The sequence below is a fragment of the Vigna angularis genome, chromosome 1 (genome assembly GCF_016808095.1).
Source record: "Vigna angularis cultivar LongXiaoDou No.4 chromosome 1, ASM1680809v1, whole genome shotgun sequence".
Lineage (NCBI taxonomy): Eukaryota > Viridiplantae > Streptophyta > Magnoliopsida > Fabales > Fabaceae > Vigna > Vigna angularis.
The window spans coordinates 64,448,678-64,475,891 of record NC_068970.1 but is presented as its reverse complement, the minus strand read 5'-3'; the positions used below and the strand labels follow the sequence as shown (position 1 = coordinate 64,475,891).

Genomic DNA, 27,214 nt, shown 5'->3' with positions numbered 1-27,214 from the left:
TAAAAACAGCACATTAATCTTTAATTTTTAAGAGAACTTATATATTATTTTTGACCCACCGAATTATACTTAATCATTTCTTAAAACAACGTGGAATTCGTAAGAATAATTATTCCTATGAAAAAAAAAATTATGTTCCTATATTAACCTTTTTCCAATTTCCATTCTAGTCCATGTGGAGAAAACTTGGTATGTATATATATTATGTGCGACACTTCAATTGATTGAGTAAAACAATAGAAAAGATGGGCGAAGGCATAGCTGAGAGGGCGTTGAACAGTTTAGGAAAAGGCTTCGACTTGACCTCAGATTTCAGGCTGAAATTCTGCAAAGGCGATGAACGTTTGGTTCTTCTCAACGAAACAGAGAAACGAGAGCTCACGGTGCCGGGTTTCGGACCCATCAGGGATGTCTCCGGTGACATCAAATGCGACAAGGGCGATTGCACCCGCTACCAATCCGACATCCTCACCTTCAATCAAGTAAGACATTCATTTCTTCAAACACTTTGTGGTCAATCGGTGAAAAACGAAATTGAAAATGAAAATGTCGAAATTTGGCTTCTGGGTTTGTAGATGTCAGAGCTCTTCAACCAGAAGAGTGCGATCCCTGGGAGAATCCCATCTGGGTACTTCAACACCGTGTTTGGGTTTGATGAAAGTTCGTGGGCAACTGATGCTGCTAACACCAAGTGTTTGGGTATTGATGGTTATTTTATCAAACTCTTCAGTGTTCATATTAATCGGTACCCACTTGTTCTGTCTCATCAAGTCCTTGAAGCTGTTCCTTCTTCCTGGGATCCCCCTGCACTTGCAAGGTAATAATAATTTCTTCTACCTATTCATCTTCTTCTTAAAAAATCACTTTTTATTTTACATATTAATGCAAATAAATTATCCACAAAGATTAAAAGCAATGTTATTATAATCTGCCCCACTTTGAAATGGCCTCTGGTTTATGTGGTCATCATCGCACATCCAGAACTGCCTTTCATGTAGTGGTTGACCACTTTGTGTAAACCTGCTTTTACCACCCTCTAGTGGATTAGGCAATTCATGTGTTTTACTTTTACATAGTATATCGCTGTAAAAATCATAAAAAAAAAAGAAGCTAAAGATTATCATCGAGATTTCGAAAGTATGATAAACAAATTAAGAGAATTCAATGTACGTTACTCAAATTTATAATATACATCAGTTTATAGTTTGATGACAGTTTAAAAAATCTACAAGACCACTCAAATACAGTATTACAGAAGTTATTATTCAGTCAAGTTTTACAGTTTTACTTTGAAATACAGTTTTTCACGAGAAATAGAAAATTAGGTACAAAAGACAAAACCACTAATTTATTAATGTAATTTTACACTTCCATGGCACACGTATGCTTATATTGCTGCACCTGTGCGTTAGCTAAGTTGAAATGGTCCCTGCTCTATTTTTCATTGCTTAATTCTTATAGTCAACTCCGTCATCATTGCCTTGGAGCCTTTGATAATTTTATTAGATACCTCTATACATACTTACATATATGTATATGTATATATATATATATATATATATATATGAAGACTTTAAGTATTTTTGCATCAAAATATTAACTCATCTTTCAAAAGTGGTTTATAATTTCAACTATGTAAGAATTTGTCATTATTTCATTGAACTTCGAAGTTATCACTAATGCTCATTATTCTTTTCCAATGATCGAAACTTGAGAATTTTTTAACTGTACAGAAGACTGAAAATTTAATGTAAATAGTTACATATGCCCCAAGTCAGTGATACTCATCAAGAGCGTCTACAGAAAAATAATCTAAAGTCTTCACCAAATTGGATTTTTTATTATAGGGACCAAGTTAGAAATTTCATTAACGATTAGTGTACTAATAACTTTGATATAGTCAAAAGTGAACTGAATTTCTAGGCTGCTTGCTGGAAAGTAAAAGGAAAATTGCAAAACGTTGTCTCTGAATTTCCTTTTCCACTTTCGTTGCTCAAGTCTCTCTCTTGCTTCCATGAACATTTCAAAATTACGCATCATAAAATTACTGGATCAAACTTATAATGCAAATCCTTTTCGGATGATTAAAACTGTTTTCTTTTTTGTTATATATATAAAAATTAGAAGACTAGAAAATTAGAAGCAATCATAATTTTAAGATTTGACTAAATTAGAATATACATTATTCGTCAACTGATATTCGGAGGCTGCTAGGTGGGCAGCTGGACAATCTTAATTATTATTTTTATCCTCATTCTATCTCTTCCATTATTAACAAAGCCTAATCACGTATTGTTATTTCCTTTTCATACAGTGGATCAGTATTCAGTACAAGTCAATCGTTTACCCATATATTTAAAAAATGTTTATGATAACGACACAGCAATGATTTTGGACATTTTCTAATGGAAAACGTAGGATCGAGGCTAACGATAAATCATCACGGATACTTGATGATTATCATCCACTTCTTTTTATTTTCACTTATCTTCCTATTTTCTCAAAGCTTTACGATAGCACTATATATTAACTGTTAGAATTTAAAAGGTCTCTTTCCTCTCAGAAAAAATGTTGGGTTTTATTTTAATCTGCCAAAAAAATTCGGCAGTTGCCTGGAAAATTCTAGCAAATTTGTAGGCTTAAAAAATTAATTGAAGTTTCAAATATTTTGAGTTGGCTTTGACTAAATTTTGTTCTTCGTACCCAATAAAATGGCGGACTCTGAAAGAGCTTTGTATGAAAAGTTGGCTCCAAATTCAATTAACTCTTCTCAAATTGAAAATTCTCAAGTCTTTTTGTTTAGCTGTTTCACCTTCCATTTCCCACCGGGGAAATTGCGCGTCGCCGAATAAAATTAATGAATTCACATCTAATGTTTTACGAAAAGCCAGATATGGCACTCAGCCTTTTCTATATTGTATTTGAAAACATTAGGATTGAAATTATAGATACTAAACTAGCTATACAGTTCCTTGATTGACGTTGATTAAAGGTGAAAAATTGGTCAGATTCATTGAGAAGTTCGGGACACACATCCTTGTGGGGCTTAGCATTGGTGGCAAAGATTTAGTGTTGGTGAAGCAAGACGTGTCTTCCAGCTTGGAGCCATCAGAGCTGAAGAGGCACTTGGATGAGCTTGGAAATCAATTATTCACTGGGACATGCAGCTTCCTTCCAAGGTCTAAAGACCAAAAATACAAGGTTTCCTTCCTGTTTATAATAACTAATATCAACATATTCTTCAAACAATAACCCATAAATATAAGCAACCATGATTTGATATGACAATGTATTATGATGAACATACAGGTCCCACAGGCTTTTGATGTCTTTGGTCCACAAATCGTTGCCTTCAGTAGCTCTACATCAGTTTGTGCAAAAGATGTAGGTTCCACTTACCCCATTCTTCATGAATAACTCAATATTTTACTGTCTGAGAATTTGTAAGATTGAAAATTTGTGAAATGAAAGACCCTGAAAAAAAAAATGCTTCTTATTCAGGAATAATATTTTAGATAATGGAACATGTAGGGAATTAGTGTGATATGTGCAAAGAGGGGAGGGGACACCCAAGTGAGCGACCATAGTGAATGGCTTCACACAGTTCCAAAGAAACCAGATGCTGTTGATTTTAGCTTCATTCCCATCACTTCTCTTCTTAAAGGTCTTCCAGGCAAAGGCTTCCTATCCCATGCCATCAACCTCTACCTTCGATGTAAGTTTTCTTTCATTTTCTCCTCATCTGAAAATTGAAGCTTTTGTTATAATAGAAAATAGTATATACACAATAAAAAAAATAACTTAGAAAATTTTTGAAAAATTTGATCCATAAACATGTGAGGCATTATCAATTTAGTTCTTGAAAAGAATAATATATTTGTTATGAAACTCTTTTATTATTAAAATATAATCTGAAGACTGATTTGACACTAAACTATAATATTATCATACAACGACGATATTATAGAATAATTTGATTTTTTTTCATGTTAAATAAGAATTTTTACTCTTTTTAAAAATTAAATTAGTAATACTTTGTTGAAGGATCAGATTGACTATTTATCCTTAAAACTAAACCAAACATGCTTATGATAATAAATTGAACCCCACTTGAATTCCAAACCAATGAAAAACATAAATGTAAAGTATTTCTGTAAATATTTTGACTTTGAATACGTTCACCACGATTTAACATCAAACTCCATCACGCACACACAACAAACCAACATAAATGCTAAACTATAAGGAAATTTTCTTTTCGCAATTCTGTATTAATGGCATGATTTTATCTTTTAACTAAACAATTGTCTGGGGGTTGATAACTCCATCTGTTGCCATTTGAAATCATGTCTCTCAGTATAGGAGTTCCCTAAATGGTTGATCCCAAAAGTCAATATCATAAACAATTAATTAATATTTTATTATTGTATTAAGATACCTTACTTCTGGTTGATGAATTGAATAAAGAATGAGACGTAATGACAAAAGTATTTATGAAATGTGATTGGCAAGATATGAGTTTTCTTATCTTTTTATTTCTCAAAATGCCGCCATATCACATGTAATTCGCAACGCGTAGAAAAAGTTGTGGATAAATTAAAGTGATATTTTCTTCGGATTGACCAGATTTGGTAAAGGATGTATCATGTCGATAAGATATCTCAACTCAACGCTCATAGAATATAACTCAATCAATTCAACCGGATACAATAAAATAATATATAATCTTAGGGAAAGCTTATTTGTCTTCAAAATTGGGACAGCAGTTTTTGATTTTAACAATTTTAGGCAAATGAGAACGAAGTAAGTTCATACAAAATGCAGATAAGCCTACAATGTCAGATTTGCCATATTTTATTGACTTGTTCCAAAGGCACAAGATTTGAGGTCCCTTTGACAATGTTTAGCCATTCACTCCTCACATGGCTGTCAATTTTTGGTTGTTGAACTAATAAAATGAATTAAATTCATTTGGAATGCAGATAAGCCTCCCATGTCAGATTTACCCTACTTTCTTGACTATCAAGCACACAAGCTTTGGGCTCCTGTTCACAATGATCTTCCACTGTGTACAGCCACCAACAGAACCACCTCTTCACCTTCTCTCAGTTTCAACTTGATAGGTCCCAAGCTTTATGTAAACACTTCAAAGGTACATTCAAATGATTCCCTATAAAAAATTACACTTTCTTGTCAACTTCTGCCTTAGTAACTATCTTAATCATAACAGGTAACAGTTGGTAAAAGGCCAATCACAGGGATGCGCTTGTTTCTTGAGGGAATGAAATGCAACAGGTTGCTTTCACACTATTACTGTTTATTTTGGCTTACTTACATGTTTATCTATCACAGTTTGTCTTCTAATTTAACCCAGATATGTTAGAGGACCAATTGACGCAATTAAGGTGGTAAAAGTCATAAAATTGATGCATGATAAACTAAAAGTACAATCAAATCTTAGTTCTGTCTAACCACCATTTCTAGCTAAGAATGTTTAGTCAATTAGTGGTGCTCACAAGGATGTTTGGTGACACAGATTAGCCATACACGTGCAACATCTATTGAACACTCCAATAATGCTTAAGGACAAAATACAGGACACCCCAATATGGTCAGAAGAAATCAGTGATGACGGTTTCTTTGAAGCAATCAATGGGAAGAAATTTTCCCATGTATGTACAGCTCCAGTAAAGTATGATCCTAGATGGAGCTCTGATAAGGATGTGGCCTTTATAGTCACAGGTGCACAACTTCATGTGAAGAAACATGAATCAAGGAGTGTCCTTCATCTGAGGTTGTTGTTCTCTCAGGTGTCTAATTGCGTAGTTGTAAAATCAAGTTGGACACAGGGCTCCTCTGGGTTATCACAGAGGTCTGGCATTTTCTCATTAATAAGCACTTCAATTTCAGGTAAAGATGAGAAAAAACCAGTAGTGGTTTTGGACTCAAGTGTGTTTCCAACAGGACCCCCAGTGCCTGTGCAAACGCAAAAGCTGTTGAAATTTGTAGACACCTCACAATTGTGTAAAGGTCCACAAGATAGTCCTGGCCATTGGTTGGTCACAGGTGCAAGGTTGGTCTTGGACAAGGGTAAGATATGCTTATGGGCTAAGTTCTCTTTGTTGAATATTGGTTCATGACATGTCCAATTGAAAAATGGAAAAAGCAAGGAAATTTTTTATGTTATATATTTCTCCTGTAAATGATGACCTGCATATATATCCTTAAAGTATGGATGTGTCCTTGTTTGGTCAATACTTTTAGCTGAGGTAGTTATAGGAACAATGATTTCTTTCATTTGTATTGTAAGTAGCTTCTAACAAAATAAATGAATGAGAGTACAATTTTGTTCTTCTAAATTCTAATTAGGTGAATGAAATCTCCCAATTTTTTCTTATTCACTATCACACTTTCTCCACATTTTGAATCAGTACTTTGTTTAGAATTTAAAAGTAACTTTTATTATTTCATAAAAATAATATTATAACTTAAAAATATTGTTAACATCTAAAGTCACAGTTCAAATATTTTATGTTTTTTAGTTGTTGTATTGTATTTACTCACTGTCAGGATGTAAAGCTTAAATATTTTATGAAATCAGACATGAGGGGATCTTATTATAAGAAGTATGTTGATGATAGTTTGCAAGGTAATTGTGTAATTGAAAAAAGTTGTGATTTTGTGTAAAAAAGTTTACATTTTTTTTTTAAATTTATATGAAAGATTTATAATTTTTGGCAAAAAAATTATATAAAATAGTTTATAAATTTTATCTGAAAAGTTATAAAAGGTATTTGCAATTTTTTTATAGAAAAATTGCTTGATAAAATACAATTGGATATAAATCACATTTACTGAATCCTTTTATTTATACCTCTTATTAAGTAATTCTCGTCTGTACATCATCTTGAATTATTTGAGAAGGTCATGCTTACTATTAATCTTTAATTGTTAATATATATACATCATCAATCAATATAAACCTTATTTTTCCTTTTTCCTGACTTTTAAACTTGATGATATTTTTCTAAAACATTATTTTTATTTAAATTTACATTTATAAAAAATATATTTATTAAAATACTTTTCTAAAAATAGATTAATAATTTAATTTTTAATTGTCATTTAATCACCTAATATCTTATATGAAAAGTTTATAACTTTTATAATAATTATTTTAACATTAAGATAAACAATATAAAAGCTTGTGTATGGAAATTAAATTCATAATAAATAGAGTAGTGATTGATTATTTTAATAAAAACAATCTTACTTTTTTTTCAAGAGAAAAGCAGAGTTTTATTCTGTTCAAACCCCGTTTTGTGACAGCGTGATTCTGATTCTGATTATTTAATTTGCGTTCACATGTGCACATGGTGACGTGCATTTTTCTGGTTAGCAACTGAGACACATTAACAATTTATGGTATAAAATCGTTTGAGAACATTGCATTCATTAGTTGGCATGAATTTGTTGACTTTCTGGAACTGCATATCAATCCTCTTTTTGGTTTTTGCTTTCTTCTTCTATTCTCACACATATCCTTCAACTTCTTCTCTCATGGCTGAACAATCTTCCAAATCCATTTACGACTTCACTGTCAAGGTTCGTTCTTTTTATTGCATCTGCTTAGAAATTGTTGTCTGCTCATACCCATTTGTTGTTTCTCACTGATTACTTGAAAGCCTGTGCCTTTCTCCTGCCCAATTGCTTTCGCACTCTAGTTGCTTGGTGGATGGGTGTACCCTGTTAAAGATGGAATAAATTAACAAAAGTGCACACTAATATGGAATAGATTAATAAAAGTGCACACTAAGAAGATTTAATTATAATTTTGTAGCTTCTGATTATATATTTGTGTATTTTAATGATAAAGGAGCTTGCTGATCAAATTTTCTTTTCAATTCATGACCTAGCTGCATATCTGTTTCACCAAGATTGTAAAATTTAGATTTGTTTTTCTTAATGTTTATTATAATATTAACTGAAAATTAATGGAGTTTGAGTTCAGATTGTTTTATGCAGATTTTTGATTTGTGTATTGTGTCCAATTCTGTACAGCGTGTTTGTTCTGTCCTACCAAAATTTTTGGGACAAGCCTGGTTAATTTTTGAGTTGCTGATTTTATTGTTATTGCTCATCCGCCAATAGTACTTAACTGCTTGGATGAAGTTTTTTTTTTGATAATTTATTTTTGTTTCTGGTGTGAACTATATTTACAGGACATCCGTGGAAATGATGTGAGTCTGAATGATTACAGTGGGAAGGTTATACTGATAGTGAATGTTGCCTCACAATGGTAACATAATTTGATTGATTTACTGATAAATTATACTAATTTTACCTATGTAAGTTTTTTATGCATCTCTGTTTGACCTTATTTATCTGTTACTGTTAATCCACGTACTTTATATTGTTCTTCTTTCTTCAGTGTCCACAAATTCACTTTCTTTCAGCTGTAAAAATTCACATGTGTTATATGAACGGTAGGAAAATATTGTATGTGGTTATATATGTGTGAGAGATAAACAGATTAGACATTTGCTAGTGAATTTAATGTGAAATAATCCTTACAGGATATACAGATATTCAAAAGCCATAGATTTTTGGACTAAAACATAGGTTTCTAGGTTGAATGATACTACACAACATTTTGTTTCTGAGTAACAGTCATGCTTAAGAAGATACAATATATGACATTGATATTATCAAGATCTGTATTATGTGCTTCATGTATGATATCTGCTATGATTTTTTTAATGTTATTAAATTAGAAAATATAAGCTCAATTGTCAGCAACCGTTGTATCCAGTTCAGGAGAAAGTTGGAATAGGATTGATTAGCCTGAAAATGGAACAACTTACTCAGGGTGGGTTATTTGACTAAGGTTTTTAAGACCAAGGATTCACTTAGAAAAGATGATAAAAATTTGTCCAATTAAAATAGGTAGAGGATGAGCAAAGAGAATATTAGAAAACCTGCTTAAAGAAAATTTGGTTTAAATGGTTTTCATGAAATTTTGGTTTCTGATAGAGTTCACCGGCATGGTTGGATCCATTTATCTAACACCACCTAGTCGGATAAGGCTTGGTGTTATTGTTTGTTTAGAATTAGCTGATTACTGGATACTATCCTTCCCCCTCCAATTTTATTCGTATGTAACCAATAATATTTAGTTCACTGGTGTAGTGGTTTGACACAGACAAATTACAAAGAGTTGAATGTATTGTACGAGAAGTACAAGAATCAAGGTAAACACTATAAAAAAGGAAAAGAAAGAAAATTTTCAACTATATTTATCATGATGTGAATTTCTAAAACTGAGACTTCCGAGTGGTCTCCATCTCCAGGATTTGAAATCTTGGCATTTCCATGCAACCAGTTTGCGGGACAGGAGCCAGGAAACAATGAAGAAATTCAGGAAGTTGTTTGCACTAGGTTCAAAGCTGAATTTCCTATCTTTGATAAGGTGATTTCTGATAAGTGACAACCAACCTATATTTTATTTGCTCTATTCTGTTCCCTTTTATGTGTACTACTCTATCTTGGCCTGACATGACATATATTTTCCTGCATTGACACTGTTTATGCATGTGGAATATTTGTTTGAATACTGCTCCATGTGTTATTTTACATGATGATCCTAAAATAGTTCATTGCAGGTTGAAGTCAATGGGAAGAATGCAGCTCCCCTTTACAAGTTTTTGAAAGAGCAGAAAGGAGGAATATTTGGAGATGGTATCAAGTGGAACTTCACAAAGTTCTTAGTAAACAAAGAAGGGAAGGTTGTGGAGAGATATGCACCTACCACCTCACCCTTGAAAATCGAGGTTAGACATGCTATAAGTGCTTATATATTTTAAGTTTGATTTCTATGTATAATAATGATGCAAACAAAAAGGGTCGATTTTAACTTCAGTAAATGTTGCATTGATATTTGGGTTACTGGCATAAATGCTACTTGTCCTCTAAGCTAGTCTAAACTGAAACCCAACACATTTAACTACAACCGAATTTGTCCAGTGTCATGTAATAAGATTAAGATTGTATGCCGGTTAAGTTATATTTTTCCTCTTGCAGAAAGACATTGAGAAGCTCTTGCAATCTTGAGTGCCAAAGATTTGATTTTATAGAACATATAATGTTGCACAGGTTAGTTTTACTATCATTTACTTTTCAACACTACATTTCTTCTTGATGAGTATTGTGTTGTGGGAGCTTAACCTATACAAATTGTCTTGTAAATTCTCAATCTTGCATATGCTATAAACACATTCATTTGTTAAATAGTCCACAGATGTTCATCTCAAAGTGGATTCTCTAATTAGGTTTAGTGTAGAAAATTTGCTTACTCACCTAGTTAGTGTACCTTTTAAGAAGGTCATGCTTGCCCTTAACCCTTCCCTTTAATTGTGTATGTATTTCAAACTTTTGTCCCCCTTGTAAGATTGAAACGATCATATCTATTTCAGATTACTACTGATAAGAAAACTACAATACCTCAAGTTTGTCCTTTGTTCTTTTTGTGCAGGAAATAGGTAATTTGTCCGGTGCTTTCCAAGGACAAGTAACAACTATGCAACTATATATGTATATCATCAATCATTATATATCCTGGAAAAGTTTTAAAATATCTATATCGTGTATTTGGATTATTCAATAAGTATGAATTGGAGTTATCACTCTGTTATCAAAACCATGAGATAATATATTTGTATGCATGTTTATGCTATTATTCTGCATGATCCATACTCCATTGATATATATTACATAGCTTCAGATTATGCAATTATCTTCTTAGTTTTGGACTTTGTTTAGTCTCCATAATATTTATAGAAGAAAGAAATAAGAAGATAAAATGTACTGTGCTTTTCTCATGAATCAATATGAATTTGTAATATACCTTGGATTTTGGAGAAGTTAAACGACTAAAACTTCTGTAAAAAAATCAAATATTTCAATTTAATGTTTTCCCTTTTATTTCAAACATTTGAGTTATTTGGTGAAGGTGTTTTCACTTTCAGAATTCATGCGTTATTAGATTGTAGAGTCATTGGATGTCGTAGAAGTATAAGACCAATGACATAAGCATCTTATATTATTGTTTTTTTTATTGGTTTAATGTAACTTATAACTTATATTAAGTGCTATAACATCTAACGTCACAACTATTTAATAATTTTTTATGATGGTGTAAGAAATTCTTCAAATTCATGTGTTATGTTTCTTGTTAACCTGACTGAGATTTACGACAACTATTTAATAATCTGTTAACCAAAGTTTCAGGCAACTTATGAATATTTTGAAATATTTCATGATAAAAGTTCCAAGTGTACCACATGATTTGAATTAGCGATGGGCATAAGTTCTGACTCACTTTTAGACTAATAGATGGAATAGTTTTTCTTCTTTGATGCAATTTTTAAAATTGTAATGTGTGAAGTTAAGATTTCGAAGATGACAAAATTAATATTTTTCAATTTTAGCTCAGATATATTATTTTGATTGATATTTTTTGGTGAAATGGTATTCAAGACGATTTAACTGGTTAATTTAAAGATTCTTTTAGAAAAAAGGATGAAATTGAGAGTTTTACATGATAAAATGATTATGAAAATTGTATGTTAGCCTATAGTAATAATTGTATTATTGATAACATTTTTAATATTATAGTTCTTTCATTATATATGTGCAAATTTTAAGAAACATTTAAAATTATCTTATATAATAAGTTAAGTTACATACTGTAAATGCAATACGAATTATATATTCATAAATATTTATTAATTATGAATTTTAATTAGAAAAAGCCTTCATTATAAGTAGCAAGCAAGTTAAAAAAATTAATTAATTATATAAACTTGGAACATAAGCATTTATTTAAAAAAATTGTTTTGAAAAATTAATATCTTATTTTATATTTTAATTTTGGATGGTTATATTTAATTACAAAATACTTGTATTCTATTTTTTTTTCCTTAAAATTTGTTATTTTTAGTATTTACTTTTTTTTTACATCAACTCTTTAATTCTAAACGATGCGTTTAAGGGTTTAAGGCTGTCAGTGGGTTATCACCATTGTTGTCTTCCTCAGTCATCGTTGGCCAAGAACGCAGCAAGTTGGAAAAAGAAAATGCAAATTTTGGGCACAAAATTTCTTCGTTGTTGAGAACAGGACAACAATTGGGTCTGCGAATTTTGATTTCTAAGGTTATTTTGTTACGTCATCTTTTCTAATAACTCCCAAAATGGCGTCTGCAATATTCAGAAGCTTTCAAGTTCACCCTTTTCTGCTTTATCCAACAACGTTACTCAGACAAAGAAATGGGGTTTATCATTTGACGACGAAAGCCACACAATCTCAAACGGACACCCAACAGCGGCAACCTCAGACAAAGGTTTCAACAAGCAGCACCCAGTCCAAAAAGCTTGACAAAATCCCAAAAAACTATGAAGCCATCATTGGCATTGAAACACATGTTCAGCTCTCCACTCAGACCAAAGCCTTTTGTGGTTGCCCTTACCATTACGGTTCTCCACCCAACAGCAGCATTTGCCCCATTTGCATGGGCTTGCCGGGTGCTTTACCTGTTTTGAACTCCAAGATCATTGAGTTTGCTGTCAAATTGGGCCTTGCTCTTAACTGCAACTTGGCTTTCAACTCCAAGTTTGATAGGAAGCAGTATTTCTACCCTGACCTTCCAAAAGGGTACCAGATTTCTCAGTTTGATGTGCCAATAGCATCAGCTGGTTTTCTTGATGTGGATATTCCAGTTGAGTTTGGCGGGGGCCACAAGAGGTTTGGCATTACAAGGGTTCACATGGAAGAGGATGCAGGAAAGCTCCTACACGCAGAGAATGGAAATTACTCACAGGTTTTGCTTCTTTACCATTACTTCAGTTTGCAAGTTGCAATCTTATTTAGCTTCTGTTTGAAATCAACTTGTGATGAAACAAACGAGAGTATTTCTATAATAACCTTTTTATAAATCAATTTTAACATAAGAAAAAATTTAAGCTATATTACTTCTTATTTTCTTCTCTTGCAAACATTTGTTGAGAAGTTTATTCAAACATAACCTTAATATGCTTTTTTTATTTGTTTTATATCCAAGTTTAATGGACCCTTCATTGTGTACCATTGACAGACTGCATTTGTTCAATAGTGCATTTATGTTTATTTGAGCAAATCTTTGTACTGGATCAGTTTTCACACATTTGTTTGATGAATAATTCTTATTTTGGAACACATTTATTGGTCAGTTCCATTCATTGACGTGAATACCAAAGACCCAACAAGTTTTTATCTATGATACAAGCATGTTAAAGTTAGTGGTGTTTCATGACAGGTTGATCTTAATAGGGCAGGGGTACCTTTGCTTGAGATAGTTTCTGAGCCTGATATGAGAAATGGTATTGAAGCAGCAGAATATGCTGCAGAACTACAGAGGTTGGTGAGGTATTTGGGAGTGAGCAATGGCAATATGCAAGAAGGTTCTCTTCGTTGTGATGTAAATGTATCAATACGACCTATCGGGCAATCAAAGTTTGGGACTAAGGTATTTCTTCTATATAAATAATTAAAGGTGTTTTACACACCAATTATTGGACTTCTGGAATTGGCACTTTGTGAAATTGTTAGGAAGCTTGTTAAAATCTCATGGAGTTTGTTTATGCTCGTCAATGTCATCCCTACTGTAATTAGTCATTGTTACCAGTGAATCTTCGTTCAAGTTGAGTTTTCTACCTGCAATCATAAGAATGGAAGATATTAAGAATATAGTTTACAGATAATCTTGTACTACCAGACATTGAAAATATTATTTTCAACAAAAACTCAGAATGAGTTTTTGTGTGTCAATTCTTGGCTAGTAGATTATAATCCGAAATTATCAACGTGGTTTTCTGTTCTCTAAGAAAACAATTACTTGCACAGAATTTTGGGTTTCTATAAATTAACCTCAAAGAATGAAATAAAAAGTAATTGCTTCAAGCAGTTCTCTTGTGGATGAGAAAATAGAGTATTGTCATATTGCAAATTTCTATTAAAAAAGTGACTTTTCACTGCCTTACAGGAACGAAGTGCCACCAAGTCTATTATGTTTTGTTGCAGTGCAGTATGAACACACTATATATTACAGATTAGCAGCTAATATGGTCAATTGTTACTGGCAGGTTGAAATAAAAAATTTGAACTCATTTTCTTCAGTGAGTAGAGCAATTGATTTTGAAATTTCAAGGCAGGTGGAACTTCATAGTCAAGGCCAGGAAGATCAGATAGTACAAGAAACTCGGTTATGGGAAGAAGGCTCTCAGGCTAGTGCTACAATGTGTTCTTATATTTTTTGTTTATAGTGTAGTGTAGCAAGTGCAAGATTGTGTTTTCATTTTTCTCTCTTCAGACTAGGATTCTTAAGTAACTTGTTTTTCTTTTAGAGAACAATTACAATGAGGAAAAAGGAAGGGCTTGCCGATTATCGATATTTTCCAGAACCAGACCTTCCAGCAGTAATTCTTTCTCAGGAATATGTTGATGATATAATAGAATCTTTACCAGAGCTCCCAGAAATTAAGCGGAGAAGATATGAGCAGATGGGCTTAAGCATGCAAGATGTTCTTTTCCTGGCTAATGATAAAAATGTGAGTTCTCTGTGGTTATGTACTGTCTGAAAATAGGCGAATTTAATAAAACAATGTACTAAAGATTTAGATATAAATGTTTGAAAGAAATAATAAGTAAACTATCTACTAGATGTCCTTCATCCCAGTATTGTATAATTATTGTTAGGAAATGTACTTAAGATTTGACAATACCCAAGAAAAAAAATCTAAAAGTGATAATGTTATGTAGATATAAATAGGAAAATAATGTTAGTTAATGTAAGGAAGCTAAAATACTGCAACTAATGTAAACTACTAAGAGACTATGAAGAATATAAAACTGCCATTGCTACTAAATAAAATGGTCCTATATGGTCTAATATGGTCTAATAAAATGCCCCCTCAATCAAGTACATTACACGTTAGAAGCTAAATAGTAGATGCCAGTTATTACCACAAATGGTCTAATATGGTTTTTTTCTTCTGAATTGATGTATTAGATTGCAGAATTTTTTGATGCAACTCTTGCAAAAGGTGCTGATCCAAAGCTAGTCGCCAATTGGATAATGAGTGATATTGCTGCTTTCATGAAAAATGAAAAGTTAACCATAAATGAAATAAAGCTTACACCTGAAGAGTTGTCTGAGTTGATAGCTTCCATCAAAGGTGGAACCATTAGTGGCAAGATTGGGAAGGAGGTATGTTTGCTTTGGCACTAATGAGGGTGCAGTACCCTAAGCATCCCTGATTCTCACACAATTTTAAAACATTAAGTTGCTCTACTTTATAGTTTTTGCACTGATTTGTTCATATGCTTTACTACAGGTGAAAGTCAGTCATGTTAGTGTATTCTAACTATGGACCAAACCGAGTGTGGGAATTCGTTTATAAATATGTTGATCTCTAAATTTGGGCTTTAATCATTAGAGCCTTAATCATCACTGAACTTTAATATTTTGTTCCTGTACAAAACATGTCCTATTATTATGCCAATGTATAATGTGCCATGTAAATATGGTAATTAGGAAACTTGGATCTTTGATTTATCACACTCATTTTGTTACCATCAAGTTTGAAATATAGTTATGATACAGTTTTCAGTATATGCTTCCCTTTGATCTTGCCGCGGTTCCTTCCTTTTCTACTTATTTCTACATGTCTGGTTTGACTTTGAATAAGACTATCTCAATGAAGTGGAAAACAAGGAAAGACAATTGAGCAGTTGTGGCTGAATTATTTAAATTTGGGCTTATGTTGCATTCTGTATTTTTTTCATTGTGTTCATTTGTTTGCAGGTATTATTTGAGCTATTAGCTAAAGGTGGAACTGTTAAGGACCTCATAGAGAAAAAGGACTTGGTTCAGGTAAGTTGTAAAATTAACCATTACTGAAGTTTTTACTGTGTATTGTATTTTTGACAGAATTCAACAAGAGTCAACATTAATGCTTTGATACTGAAGCACAAAGTTGCTAGCTTGTGAGTTCAAATACAAATTTAGCAACTATACTGGGTTTAGATTTCGTGGCGTTTGGGAGTTTATCGAGTTTTAATTTTTTTATTTCAAAAGAAAAACTTGAATTGTTTTGAGCATTCCATGGGAAACCTCTCCTCTGAGGCTGCATCTTTGACATTGGTTGTTGATGCTGAGAAAGAACGAAAATATTGTAACCGGCTTTTGCATTTGGAAATGACAGATAGTAGATCCCAATGAAATTGAAAAAATGGTGGAGAAAGTGATTGCTGAGAATCCAAAACAAGTGGAACAATATCAAGGAGGCAAAACTAAACTACAAGGTTTTTTTGCCGGCCAGGTATGAACATGTAGGAGTGGAAAGATTTTTCATGTTTTTTTTTCCTTTTCATATCTCACTAACTTTTGCTTGTCCAAATGCAGGTAATGAAATTATCTAAAGGCAAGGCAAATCCAGGTCTCCTAAACAGGATCCTCCTGGAAAAATTGAATTCTAAGAGCTGATGATAATAGATTGTTATATCTACACTCATTACTCTGTGCTTAGCATTATTTCCAACTTGTTAAGTGGTGATCCTTGATAAAACTGTTATGCAGCCAATAGACAAATTGGAAATGACAAGTGATGATGAAACGTTCTTGTGTGCTCATTTCTTGCCAAACTAATTGGTTCTATTGAATACATATGTCAGCTGATTTTTGAAATAAACAGTGTATATTTTGAGTTCTAAAAGTGGTATAGGATTTCTGCTTCAACTGTTGAGATAGAAGTGCTCCATCCTATCTATTTCTTCGGCAGCAAACACAAGCATTATATGGTGTGCTTTATAGGTACAATATTTCCAAAAGCACGTGATTTATATTTACATTTCCAATAAATTTATGGCTTAAAAGTCTCTTTGCATATCTCATGTATTTGGCATGTAACAAGTATATTTTGGTATTATTCCCTTGTCAAAACAATATCAAGAGCATAAATGTATTTGGTTTCATGTCTGTTATACTGTAACATCCATAGATGTGTGTCCCAAGGCAAAACAGGTTCGTATGTTTGGTTAGACTGTGTGATGAAGAAAGAAAACTCTGTAAATGGTGTTAACGTTAATGCTCGTGGAGATTATTTTAGCATGTACAAAACGTCTTTAATTTATATGAAAAAAATGTTGCTTTAATATCTAATTGGTAAATAGGCCAAGCATTTATAGCTGCTAAAGCAACCATTGATCTTATCGTGTCATGCATTGCAACTAAGGGAAAAACTTAAATGTAGCTGATTTCATGTTGTTACTTTTATCCTTTTATCACCAACTGTGCCTTGTAAATGTCTACTTCACTGTTTTCTTTTAACTTTATCTTAAACACCCATTTTACATAAATGGTGTTGTGAGCTTTAGGAATATCACATAGTTGACATGTGTCATTTCTTTCAATGACATCAATTTCATTATCCATTGCTTTTCACCATTTTTCTTCCTTGATAACACTATCGTATGTTGCATGTGAATGTTGGAGAAATTCTTTCAAATGCACAAACGAATGTAGTGTATTCTTTCTCATCATTTTCATCTAGTAACACTTGGATAAGTTGCTACCAACTCCAATACCAAGTGTTCTCTTTATCAAAGAGAATATCCCTGCCAATGACAACATTTTTATGCAAGGATTAAACAATTTATAAGCTTTGGATGTTTTATTTACATCTTTCATCGGTAAAACTTCAAAATCTCTCAAGGTTTAAAGTTGCGCGCTTCACTCTAGCAAAACCTTGACATTTTTCTTCATTGAATCCCAAATATCCTCTTAAGTATATTTGCAAGGAATGGTTTCCAAAATTAGACAAACAATAGCTAGGAAAAGATAATCTGTTGCTTTCAAGTCTCTGGATTTTCTTTTCTCAAATTCTGTTTTTCGTGCATCTATCAACATCTGGTGATGGTTCTTGAATCCAAGATTCAACAACTATCCAATATTTTTTAATCGCAAGAAATTCTCCATAAGAAAAATCCAACAGTTGCAATGAGGTCTCAGTAGTTGTGTTTTGAGTCACACGTTTCACTGGTTTTTAATTTCCAATACCACAGATAAATGTCAAAGGGGCGATACAACGTTGTAGAGAAAAATGTGTTCCTCTAATCATTTAAAAGAATTAACTGTGTCCCAAAAATAGGTCACTACATTACTGACCACATTTCATAACAGCCCCAAGAAACTCCACATAATTTTAAAAACTGAAAATCTACTAGAAAGTAACAGCAAAACAACACAATATGGAGTAAAATTCTCCCTCAGATTGGTGAACAACTGAAAACAAATATTATTTTATTTCTTAGCAACATTTTAAACATACTCTGATATAACCACTAACCAGCTTCTTTAGCCATTTGTATTTACTTCCACATAACTAATTTGAATAAACAAAACTGATTTGTCTGTTTTTTATTCCAAATGGAACTTTGCATAAAGTTTTCAACAATCATTAATAGGAGAAGAAAGTAAATAAGTCAAAAAAATCAATGCATGTTATAGTATTTCCTATCTATTTTCTCTTGAAGTTAAATGTAACTTAATATCAATTTATAAAAGAAATAGATGGTTTTATATCATGCTAATATGCAAAGTTCGAATTTAGTCCTTAAAATACTGTTTAGCATTTGGGAAAATGTGTTAAGTAAAATCCCTATTTCTGTAAACAAGCCACTAAAAGAAGGTAATTTTCAGAAAGTGAAAAACAAACGGCATATAAAACTGGTAAATCTAATCTAGTTTGGAAAATGGAATATAAAACTGGTAAATCTAATCTAGTTTGGAAAATGGAGTTGTGGGAGAGGGAGCAACAGAATTACTTTTAGAAAGGGAAAATTATACTTATTACATATCGTTTTTCCCTGCGTACTATAAAAAAAAATATAAAGAACACTAAATGCTCTTACATAGCACTGCAACCGTTGCTGGGAGATAGAAATTGAGAAGGCCATAAAAGCTATGCATAATCAATTAGGTTTGACATATGTGTTGTCCTCTCTAAACTTGGCGATTTGACTCCGTATCATTCCCTCAACATGAGGTTGGACAAACATGTGGGTGCTATCCAAGACATGTATTATGAACTTATCAGATGCAGGAAATGAAGCATTCATATTGATGATATATTGTGCCATGGGAATGTCACTGCACAAGACAATTTAGCCAATCATTGATGCAGATTACAGAAGTGAAAGCAAAAATTAATTAAAAGTAAACCATGTTTACTCCAACTATGGTAATTTGATATCCCATTAGTGACTGGTTGTTTTCATGTGGAAAAGAGAAATACACAATTATGACTGTTGTTAACATTAATAAACCAAAACTTATGGCAAGAGGTTTTTTACCCATGTAAGAAGGAAAAAACAGTCCTTATAGTTTTAGTATGTAGAAGTTCCAACAATAGCTAGTTGTAAATATAATCATTTGAATATTTGGCTAACAACAGTCATAATTATACAACTTTCCAAGAGGTGATACCAGGAAATGAAGACTCCTTTGGTGGCATTGACCATGGTGTATATAACCTTCCTGGAAAGAAAACTAAGACAAGTTACAACAGACACCATAACATTCGTCATCATTGTAGATAGTAAATAATAACTAGCTTATTTGATACAGAGCTAAAAATGCTTTACAAAGCTTCTCTTAAAACATACTTATCCAAACAAGCCATAGTCTGCACCCTGTGATTTTCTTACAACAAAATTCATGGTTATCAAATCGAACATTAATTATTCTTTCCTCCATACATCACAAGTCCAATGAACTACTATGATCACAAATTAATCTAATCTTGCTAAGATGAAATAAAAAAGAATTAAATGAATTGAACTAAGTAACTTAACATTAGGAATGAAACGATGTGATCTTATCGAGAAAAAAATGGAAAAAGGATGCAAAAGCTTGACATCATCGCACGAACTTCGCTACCTCAATTATAATTGTCTATAGAGTTGGCACAACAGCTAAAGCTCCAATCTGCAATGGCGAAAATTGTGGTAGGTTTTACATGAAAGGGAATTTCAGAGAAGAAAACCACGCAAGCTATCGGGCCTTCCAGGCCCACGTGACAAATAGGAGTTTCATTTTGCACTCCACATATTTCTTTGCATCACTCCATTTTTTTTAGAATAATATTTCTGGAATTTATCTTTAAGAGAGTAATACAATTGTTTTACAATAAATTAGGTTATCTAGATAAATAATTTTAAGAGGAATTAAAATTTAAAATTTTCATGAAAGAAATTACATTACTTAAAAAGTAGATAATTTTAAATTTCACCTAAAAAGTAAAAGTTTGAAAATTTTCACATATTCAAATTCATATACTTTTACCTATTCTTTTTAATTTGACTTTAATTACATATTTGTCAACATAAGTAAAATACAAGTACTGTGGAGATAACAATTTTTCAATTAATGTCAACTAGAACCTTTTTTTAATATATATATATATATATATATATACTTAAATTTTTATTATTATAAATCGTTATTATTTCATGTTTTAAATTAACTAGAATTTTATCGATTAATATTAAGATATTACCGTCTGACCAATGTGAAATATAATTTTTTATATTTACACTGTTTTCTTTTATATATATTTGGACACCTACTCTGCTTACATTTAATTCTTATTTTTAACCTTACCTTTTTATTTCAATACAATTTTCCAACCTATGCTGGAAATAGTTAATTTCTATATAATTGCACACACTTTGATTATAACTAACAATATACAAACACAAAACGCTACCAAACTCTTCTTATGTTATTTAGTTTAATATATATTTTGATCCATATTTATGTAAGTTTTGTTTAAAGTGATTATTGATTTTTTTTTTGTATTCAAAATAGTTTCAAATACATTTTATTTAATTTGATCATTTTCAATGATACTGTTTAAATTTTTAATGGCTAAGTGTCCAGATTAGCTATTAGTAAATGATGTATACATTTGGGATATATAGGGCTAGACATAATTTACTAAACTGAACTAAACTACAGTTTATTGTACTATATTATACTTAATAAAACTGAAGTGGTTTTTACTAAAAACTAATTAACTTTTTTTATAGTTCAAGTTAAACAAACTGAACTTTAATAATTTTAGTATAGTTAACTAGGGTTAACTATGTGAACTGTATGTCTTTCTCCATTAGATTTGTTTTCTTTCAAGGTCAAAGATTTTCTGCCACCATCGCTGCCCTCTTCCTCCCTGCCAACACATCCAAGAAATCCCCCTTCGTGACACGTTTCCAAATCATGCGGTCCAAAATATCATACAACCTGACGTATGAAACCGCCACATATCCCTTGACACCCTGCAAATCAAATGGCTTCAGCAAAGGAAAGTAGTCTGAGAGGTTAACCCTCCCTGCATCCTCTATGATCCTCCACACCAGCTCCTTAAACTCCCCTGCACTCTCGAACTCCGGATCTACCAATCCTCCGAAAACACCGTGTTCGATACCAGGTTCAGCATTGTTGCGAATGCTAGATTTCCAATTGGAACACCTTTTCCATTCGAACATTGCTTCCGAAGGTGCTCAACAAGTTATACGAGATTTTGTGTCATGTTTTCATTTGCAGGTTCCTGTGAAATCAATTAGTGAATTTTAGGATTTGTACTTCACTGTATGTTTTAGTGTGAAGGGAGCTTGAAATCAATTAGTATATTATGTCTCAACCAATTTTAAGTGCAGTATACTTATGGAATAGTTTCTACCATTTTCTTTGTATTATGAAGGGAGCTTGAAACTCACTATTGCCATTTTCTGCCATGTTCCCTAGAATAATTTCCATTTTCTTTGTATTAAATGCTCTAATAAGGGGACAAAAATGGTCTGGAGTAGTGCCATTTGGAACAATGTTTATTCACTGAACTGCACAATAAATAGTTAACTAAACTGTGAATTAAAAAACAGTTTATTGAACTGAACTGCAGTGTAATAATTTAGTTACTCTAAATCATATTTTAGTTCAGTGTAGTTTTTCCAAACTGGTTTATAATTAACTATAAACTTCCATAATGCAGTGAATTGTGGTGCAGTTTACCCACCCCTAGAGATATACGTGGTAACTTAAATGAATGTGAGATAGATTGATGGTTAAAAGAATTATTTCACATAAAAAAAATGGGAAGTTAGCGTAACTAAGGAGAGATGAGACCTAATTAACTAAAGGTGGCCATAAAAAAAAAATGTAGCATCTATTATATAGTTGGACACAACAAAAATAATTAACCCTTATATCCTCAGGTAATAAAACCAACACCAACTCGTCAATCTCCATTACCATCACAATCACCACAACCAACTCTCTAATCCCCTCTATCATCACAACCACCAACAACACCAACTAATCCCCACTCTCCATTACTATCACAACCAACTCCCCAATCCCCTCTACCATCACAGCCACCAACAACTTCAACTCCTTAATTCCCATTACCAACAAAGTCACCACAGCCAACTCCCCAATATTCTCTACCATCACCGCCACCAACTCTCTATCCTCATTACCATCACAACCACAACAACTAACTCTCCAATCTTCTCTATCATCATAGTCATCACAACCAACTCACCAATCCTTTCAAGCATCACATGGACCACCACAACCAATTCAGAAATCCACACAACAATTTAGTCAACCAATGAGAAGGAACAAATTACATATTAGGAAACAAACTTAATACTAGTATGTAAAATATTATTAGTAGGAAATGTTGCTTATGTACTTTTCAACATTTGACTGACAAACACTTATTTTTTGTTCTTGACTATATTCACATTATTATTTTAATGAAACTCAAAATTATTGGTCAGTGTATTTGAACTCATGTTTAATATATTATGATCCATGATCTTCGTATGTATCAAATTCACAAACAGAATAAGGACTACATTGAGAATATAATAATTTGAATTATTGATTTAAATCTCCATTAAAACATGTACGATAGAAAAATATTTTAACTCTTCGTTCTATAAATTCAAGAAACTATTCACACTAAGAATAGCAATGAATTAATGAAGGAAATGAACTATTTTAATAGTAATAGTAATTTTATATTCTTCACAGCTGCGGCAGCTTTTTGACTTCTTAACTATGTATTTTGCAGTAGTCTGTTAATCATACTAGGCTATTCTTTCTTATGGGGACTATCATCATCGGCTTCGACTTCTCCATCAGAAGAGAATTCAGAACTATTATAACTTGTCTCACTTATTTCATCATCTTCCAAGCTATCAATATTTTTCCTTATGCGCCTGTAGTGGAAATGATGTCGGAACATAGGTGACCACAAATGCTTATTCTCGAACAAAAACTTATACTCAAATAAGGGTTTAACCCAATAATCGCAAGCTCCAAGTTTAAAAGCCTTCTCTTGGGAAAGCACAGTACGATCCTCAGACATCACTGCAGATGGTTAAACAGTCAAAAGTTGAAAACTTAAGTAAAAAGGTAAAAGATTAGTTACTTACTGATGAAAGGAACATCAATTACTTCTTTATCGAGAAAATGCAGAAATTCATAACCATCCATCATTGGCATATGGAGTTCCATGATAATCAAATGAAAGTCTATTTCTTTTTCCAACAAAAAGTCGACCGCACTTGAAGATTCAGAGCATATCTTAACTGTACAAAACTCAAAAGCATAAGAAAAAAACACAAATATTTCTCTTAATTAAAGAATGATAACGAATAAAATATTGTATATATCTAACCTTTATGAGAATTCTCGTTGCATGATTTGTCGATGAATTCAAGAACTCTAAGGTCAGTATCAATGGCAAGAACATTAAAATTTGATGGAAATTCAGGCATGTCAATTGAAGAAGAAGAACTTCCGGCCATCACTCTCCACTATCACCTTATATCAGGAATGGAGAAAGCAAGGAAAAGAAATAAATACATATGGCATGGTATAACAAAATCCAAACAGCAAAAACCAAATATATGGATAATTAAAAAGATTTCACCCAACCCATCAAATAAATATATAGAATTAATGCTTTTAAAACTCCTTTTTGTATATAATCAATTAAGAATAATTTTATAATGAGTCAATAATATTTTATTTATTTATTATTAAAACTAACAATAAATAATACATATTAATTATAATATTAAATAATTATTTATAATATATAACAATTAATATTATTTTTTATATATACTTAATATATAATAATATTTTAATTAATAATACAAGCTTTGTTGGATTCATGTTATAAACTAAAATGCGTATTCCATTTACACATTAAAAGCATCTAAGAGATCACATCATCACACATTAACAAATTCTCAACTAATTGGATAAAAATATAAAATATGAATAGTTTTAAAATTAAAATAATAAATTTACAATATTAAATATTAAAAATTAGTAATAAAATATTCATTTAAAACTTGTACATTTTATATTAAATTGTAATTTCTGAAATATACAACAAAAGGTCCAAAATTTTAAAGGTATAATATCCACCTCTAACTTTAACTTAAAAATATATTAGATTAAACGTATAAAGTTGACGTGGTTTTTCGAAATGTTTAAATTTCTCTAAAAAATAAATAAATAAAAAAACTATTAAGAGACAAACAAATATTTTTTGTTTTATGAACCCGATAAGAATTGACCTTGGTCCTACTTACATTCATTTATAATGCACAATCAGGGATCACGTAGTTCTTTATGTAGAAAAATATTTGTGAGTTTGTTTGAAAATTATTATTAATTGATTTAGATTTTTGAATAATGAATCCGAAAAAAGATTTGGTTTAACAATATTGACGTCTATTTTGGTTTTGAAGATTTTGTATTTTTTATTTACTTATAAAATATTATTTAAAACAGATACTTATAAAAAAAATTATGATTTAAAAAAAACATTATTTGTGTGTAGGAAAAAAAATATCTTTAAAAAAAAACTTCAGAGTACAATAAAAAGAGAAAAAGAATGATGTAGAGATGATATACCTTTTTACCTTTCAGAACCCTTATGTACACACATTGTAATATTATGAAAATCTTGCCTTAATTGACAATAAAACAAAATAGAGAAAGAAATAATATTCAAAATATTTATTATCATTATTGTCACAAAATCATATTTTTTTCTTTAAAAGAAATTGATGCAACAAATTATATTAATATACTATTTTAATTATGGTTTATAATTATTAGCATAATATTAATTCAAATTATTACTAACATTTCAAATATTGTGTTTAGTATTAAAGTTATTATTTAATCCTTTTTACACACCATTAATTATTATTCTTTTATTTTTATTGATTTACAAAAATTGGGTGTCGACAGAAACAATTACAAAAATCTCCATAAAAAATTTCACTAAGTAGAAGAATCGTTTAACTCTTCATTGTATAAATTAAAGAAACGAACCACTGTCTTCATAACAAAAGAAAACAGAGAGAGAAAATATTAAAATTTGGATAAAATAAGGAGACCTCTCAATTTTTAATTAGTTTAGGATATTTAAAAATCATATTAAAAACGAGCCAATGACATAAGTATTATATTTATATATATGCATGCATTTAAATTTTGATCTTGACAATGTACCTTCAATCTTTTCTTTGTGGCATTGACAGTGGACAACCCAATGTACGTGACAAATTATTGGCATCCTAGAACCTTCTTCTTATGCCTTATAAGAATATTTGACTGATTATTGTTCTTTAGCAGTAATCGTTCTAAGTATATATATATATATATATGAACGGATTTTGTATCATTTATTATGTTTGTTGTTATAACGTGAAAATAGGTCATAATTTTCGGCTCAATCCAGTTCTCATATAAACGGATTTTGTATTATTTATTATGTATGTTGCTATGATGTTATAAAATTGTCAAAATGGATTATAATCCGCGCATCAATTTGGTCCATCACGAATTCGAATTAGGTTAAATTAAAAAAAAAATGTATTTATACAGAATAAATCGGATTGAATTAACTTATTAATTTGTGGTGAATTGAACCGGTTCGGTAACCTGTTTTGACAACAGATAAAAATGTGTGATAACTGAATTTTTTATCCTAACCGCTGGTATACAGAGAATAATAAAGGCATCAAGAATTTGTCTCAATTATTCTATGAGCGTCTCAATCAGAGGTTATGAATCATGTTGGTCTTAACTACATGAAATTTCGATTTCCATTAATTCCATCTCACCATAAGTTAAAAAAGAAAAACAGCAGACATTAACTTTAATTTGGTGAAAGATGCCATGAAATCGATTCGGCAATGATTGTGTTTGGTAAACTCAGTTATAAATAGAAGGCATATATGATATAATAGATCCATCTAATTCTCAAGTAGTTGAAATGAACACTAACCTCGTCGGAGGTACCCCGATTCTCTTCTTCTACACTCGATCGCCGCCGCCTCGCCTGTCTCACCCCGGGAACTGGTATGTGTGCTGCTGTCGAGCTCCACCGAAGACGGTGGCACGGTTCAGAAATGTGAGGGTTATGTGAGAAGGAGATACATACAGAGATAATAAATGTTCTTTGTCCCAGAGGACTTCATGGAGGCTTTGTGGGCTGGGCCTAACTATGGTTAACATATTCTATAAATTAAAATATTAATGTATATTAAATTAAATAAACATTTATTAAATTTTTAGTTAAAATTAAAAAAAAATGTTTAGATATTAAAATATTATTATATATTATAATAATTTGATATATATTAAAATATTATTATTATTATAATAATAATAATTATTATTATTATTATTATTATCATTAGTATAAAAATCAACAAATAAATTAAAATTAAAAAAAATCTTAATAAAGTTGGTTAAGAAATTTCTTAACCCGTTTCTTAAAGTCAATTAAAAAAATTCCTTTCCAAACTAAGTTAAAAAAACTTTTTAACCAATTTTTGAAATTTAGTTAAGATTTTTTTTAAAATTACTTTATTCATTATTTATTTAATAATAATAATATCATTAATATAATAATAATAATAATATATTATTATTATTATTGTTGTTATTATTATTATTATAAAAACAAAAAAATAAATTAAAATGAAAAAAAATAAGAAATTTTAAAAGTTAGTTAAGAATTT

At 31.1% G+C, this 27,214-nt stretch overlaps 5 protein-coding genes across 11 annotated transcripts; 3 read left to right on the top strand and 2 right to left on the bottom strand.

Annotated features, from left to right (window-relative positions):
- The first annotated feature begins 214 nt into the window (after positions 1-214).
- LOC108320092 (MACPF domain-containing protein At1g14780) lies at positions 215-6,344 on the top strand. 3 transcript variants are annotated; one of them, XM_052873840.1, is made up of 9 exons: positions 216-482; positions 576-817; positions 3,009-3,201; positions 3,310-3,384; positions 3,532-3,715; positions 4,983-5,152; positions 5,231-5,295; positions 5,537-5,794; positions 5,911-6,049. In XM_052873840.1, exons 1-9 carry the CDS (start codon positions 246-248, stop codon positions 5,912-5,914), a joined length of 1,428 nt encoding a protein of 475 aa, XP_052729800.1. In that variant the 5' UTR covers positions 216-245; the 3' UTR covers positions 5,915-6,049. The 3 variants fall into 3 exon arrangements, with proteins under 3 accessions (XP_017406918.1, XP_052729800.1, XP_017406919.1); XM_017551429.2 differs by having other exon boundaries at positions 215-482; positions 5,537-6,344; XM_017551430.2 differs by having other exon boundaries at positions 219-482; positions 2,993-3,201; positions 5,537-6,344.
- Positions 6,345-7,201: 857 nt separating this feature from the next.
- LOC108320102 (probable phospholipid hydroperoxide glutathione peroxidase) lies at positions 7,202-10,742 on the top strand. The gene is made up of 7 exons (XM_017551439.2): positions 7,202-7,605; positions 8,223-8,299; positions 9,190-9,251; positions 9,351-9,469; positions 9,663-9,830; positions 10,081-10,152; positions 10,532-10,742. Exons 1-6 carry the CDS (start codon positions 7,465-7,467, stop codon positions 10,108-10,110), a joined length of 597 nt encoding a protein of 198 aa, XP_017406928.1. The 5' UTR covers positions 7,202-7,464; the 3' UTR covers positions 10,111-10,152; positions 10,532-10,742.
- A 1,294-nt stretch (positions 10,743-12,036) lies between these two features.
- LOC108320139 (glutamyl-tRNA(Gln) amidotransferase subunit B, chloroplastic/mitochondrial) lies at positions 12,037-17,082 on the top strand. Of its 2 annotated transcripts, none has more exons than XR_008246370.1 (8): positions 12,037-12,875; positions 13,350-13,559; positions 14,176-14,316; positions 14,437-14,640; positions 15,102-15,299; positions 15,897-16,078; positions 16,297-16,413; positions 16,497-16,514. XR_008246370.1 is itself a non-coding variant. In XM_017551486.2 (8 exons), exons 1-8 carry the CDS (start codon positions 12,249-12,251, stop codon positions 16,575-16,577), a joined length of 1,647 nt encoding a protein of 548 aa, XP_017406975.1. In that variant the 5' UTR covers positions 12,042-12,248; the 3' UTR covers positions 16,578-17,082. The 2 variants fall into 2 exon arrangements, 1 of the variants encoding a protein (XP_017406975.1); XM_017551486.2 differs by having other exon boundaries at positions 12,042-12,875; positions 15,897-15,965; positions 16,497-17,082.
- Positions 17,083-18,897: 1,815 nt separating this feature from the next.
- Positions 18,898-20,176, bottom strand: LOC108320113 (general transcription and DNA repair factor IIH subunit TFB5). 4 transcript variants are annotated; one of them, XM_017551453.2, is made up of 3 exons: positions 20,031-20,176; positions 19,578-19,628; positions 18,898-19,241 (listed from the first exon to the last, which is right to left on the bottom strand). In XM_017551453.2, the coding sequence occupies exons 2-3, from the start codon at positions 19,610-19,612 to the stop codon at positions 19,064-19,066; spliced, it is 213 nt and encodes a 70-aa protein (XP_017406942.1). In that variant the 5' UTR covers positions 19,613-19,628; positions 20,031-20,176; the 3' UTR covers positions 18,898-19,063. The 4 variants fall into 4 exon arrangements, with proteins under 4 accessions (XP_017406942.1, XP_017406943.1, XP_017406944.1 ...); XM_017551454.2 differs by having other exon boundaries at positions 19,578-19,624; positions 20,031-20,115; XM_017551455.2 differs by having other exon boundaries at positions 19,578-19,640; positions 20,031-20,093.
- A 2,836-nt stretch (positions 20,177-23,012) lies between these two features.
- LOC108320118 (two-component response regulator ORR21) lies at positions 23,013-26,654 on the bottom strand. The gene is made up of 4 exons (XM_017551462.2): positions 26,476-26,654; positions 23,839-23,984; positions 23,594-23,749; positions 23,013-23,528 (listed from the first exon to the last, which is right to left on the bottom strand). Exons 2-4 carry the CDS (start codon positions 23,966-23,968, stop codon positions 23,251-23,253), a joined length of 564 nt encoding a protein of 187 aa, XP_017406951.1. The 5' UTR covers positions 23,969-23,984; positions 26,476-26,654; the 3' UTR covers positions 23,013-23,250.
- Positions 26,655-27,214: the final 560 nt, after the last annotated feature.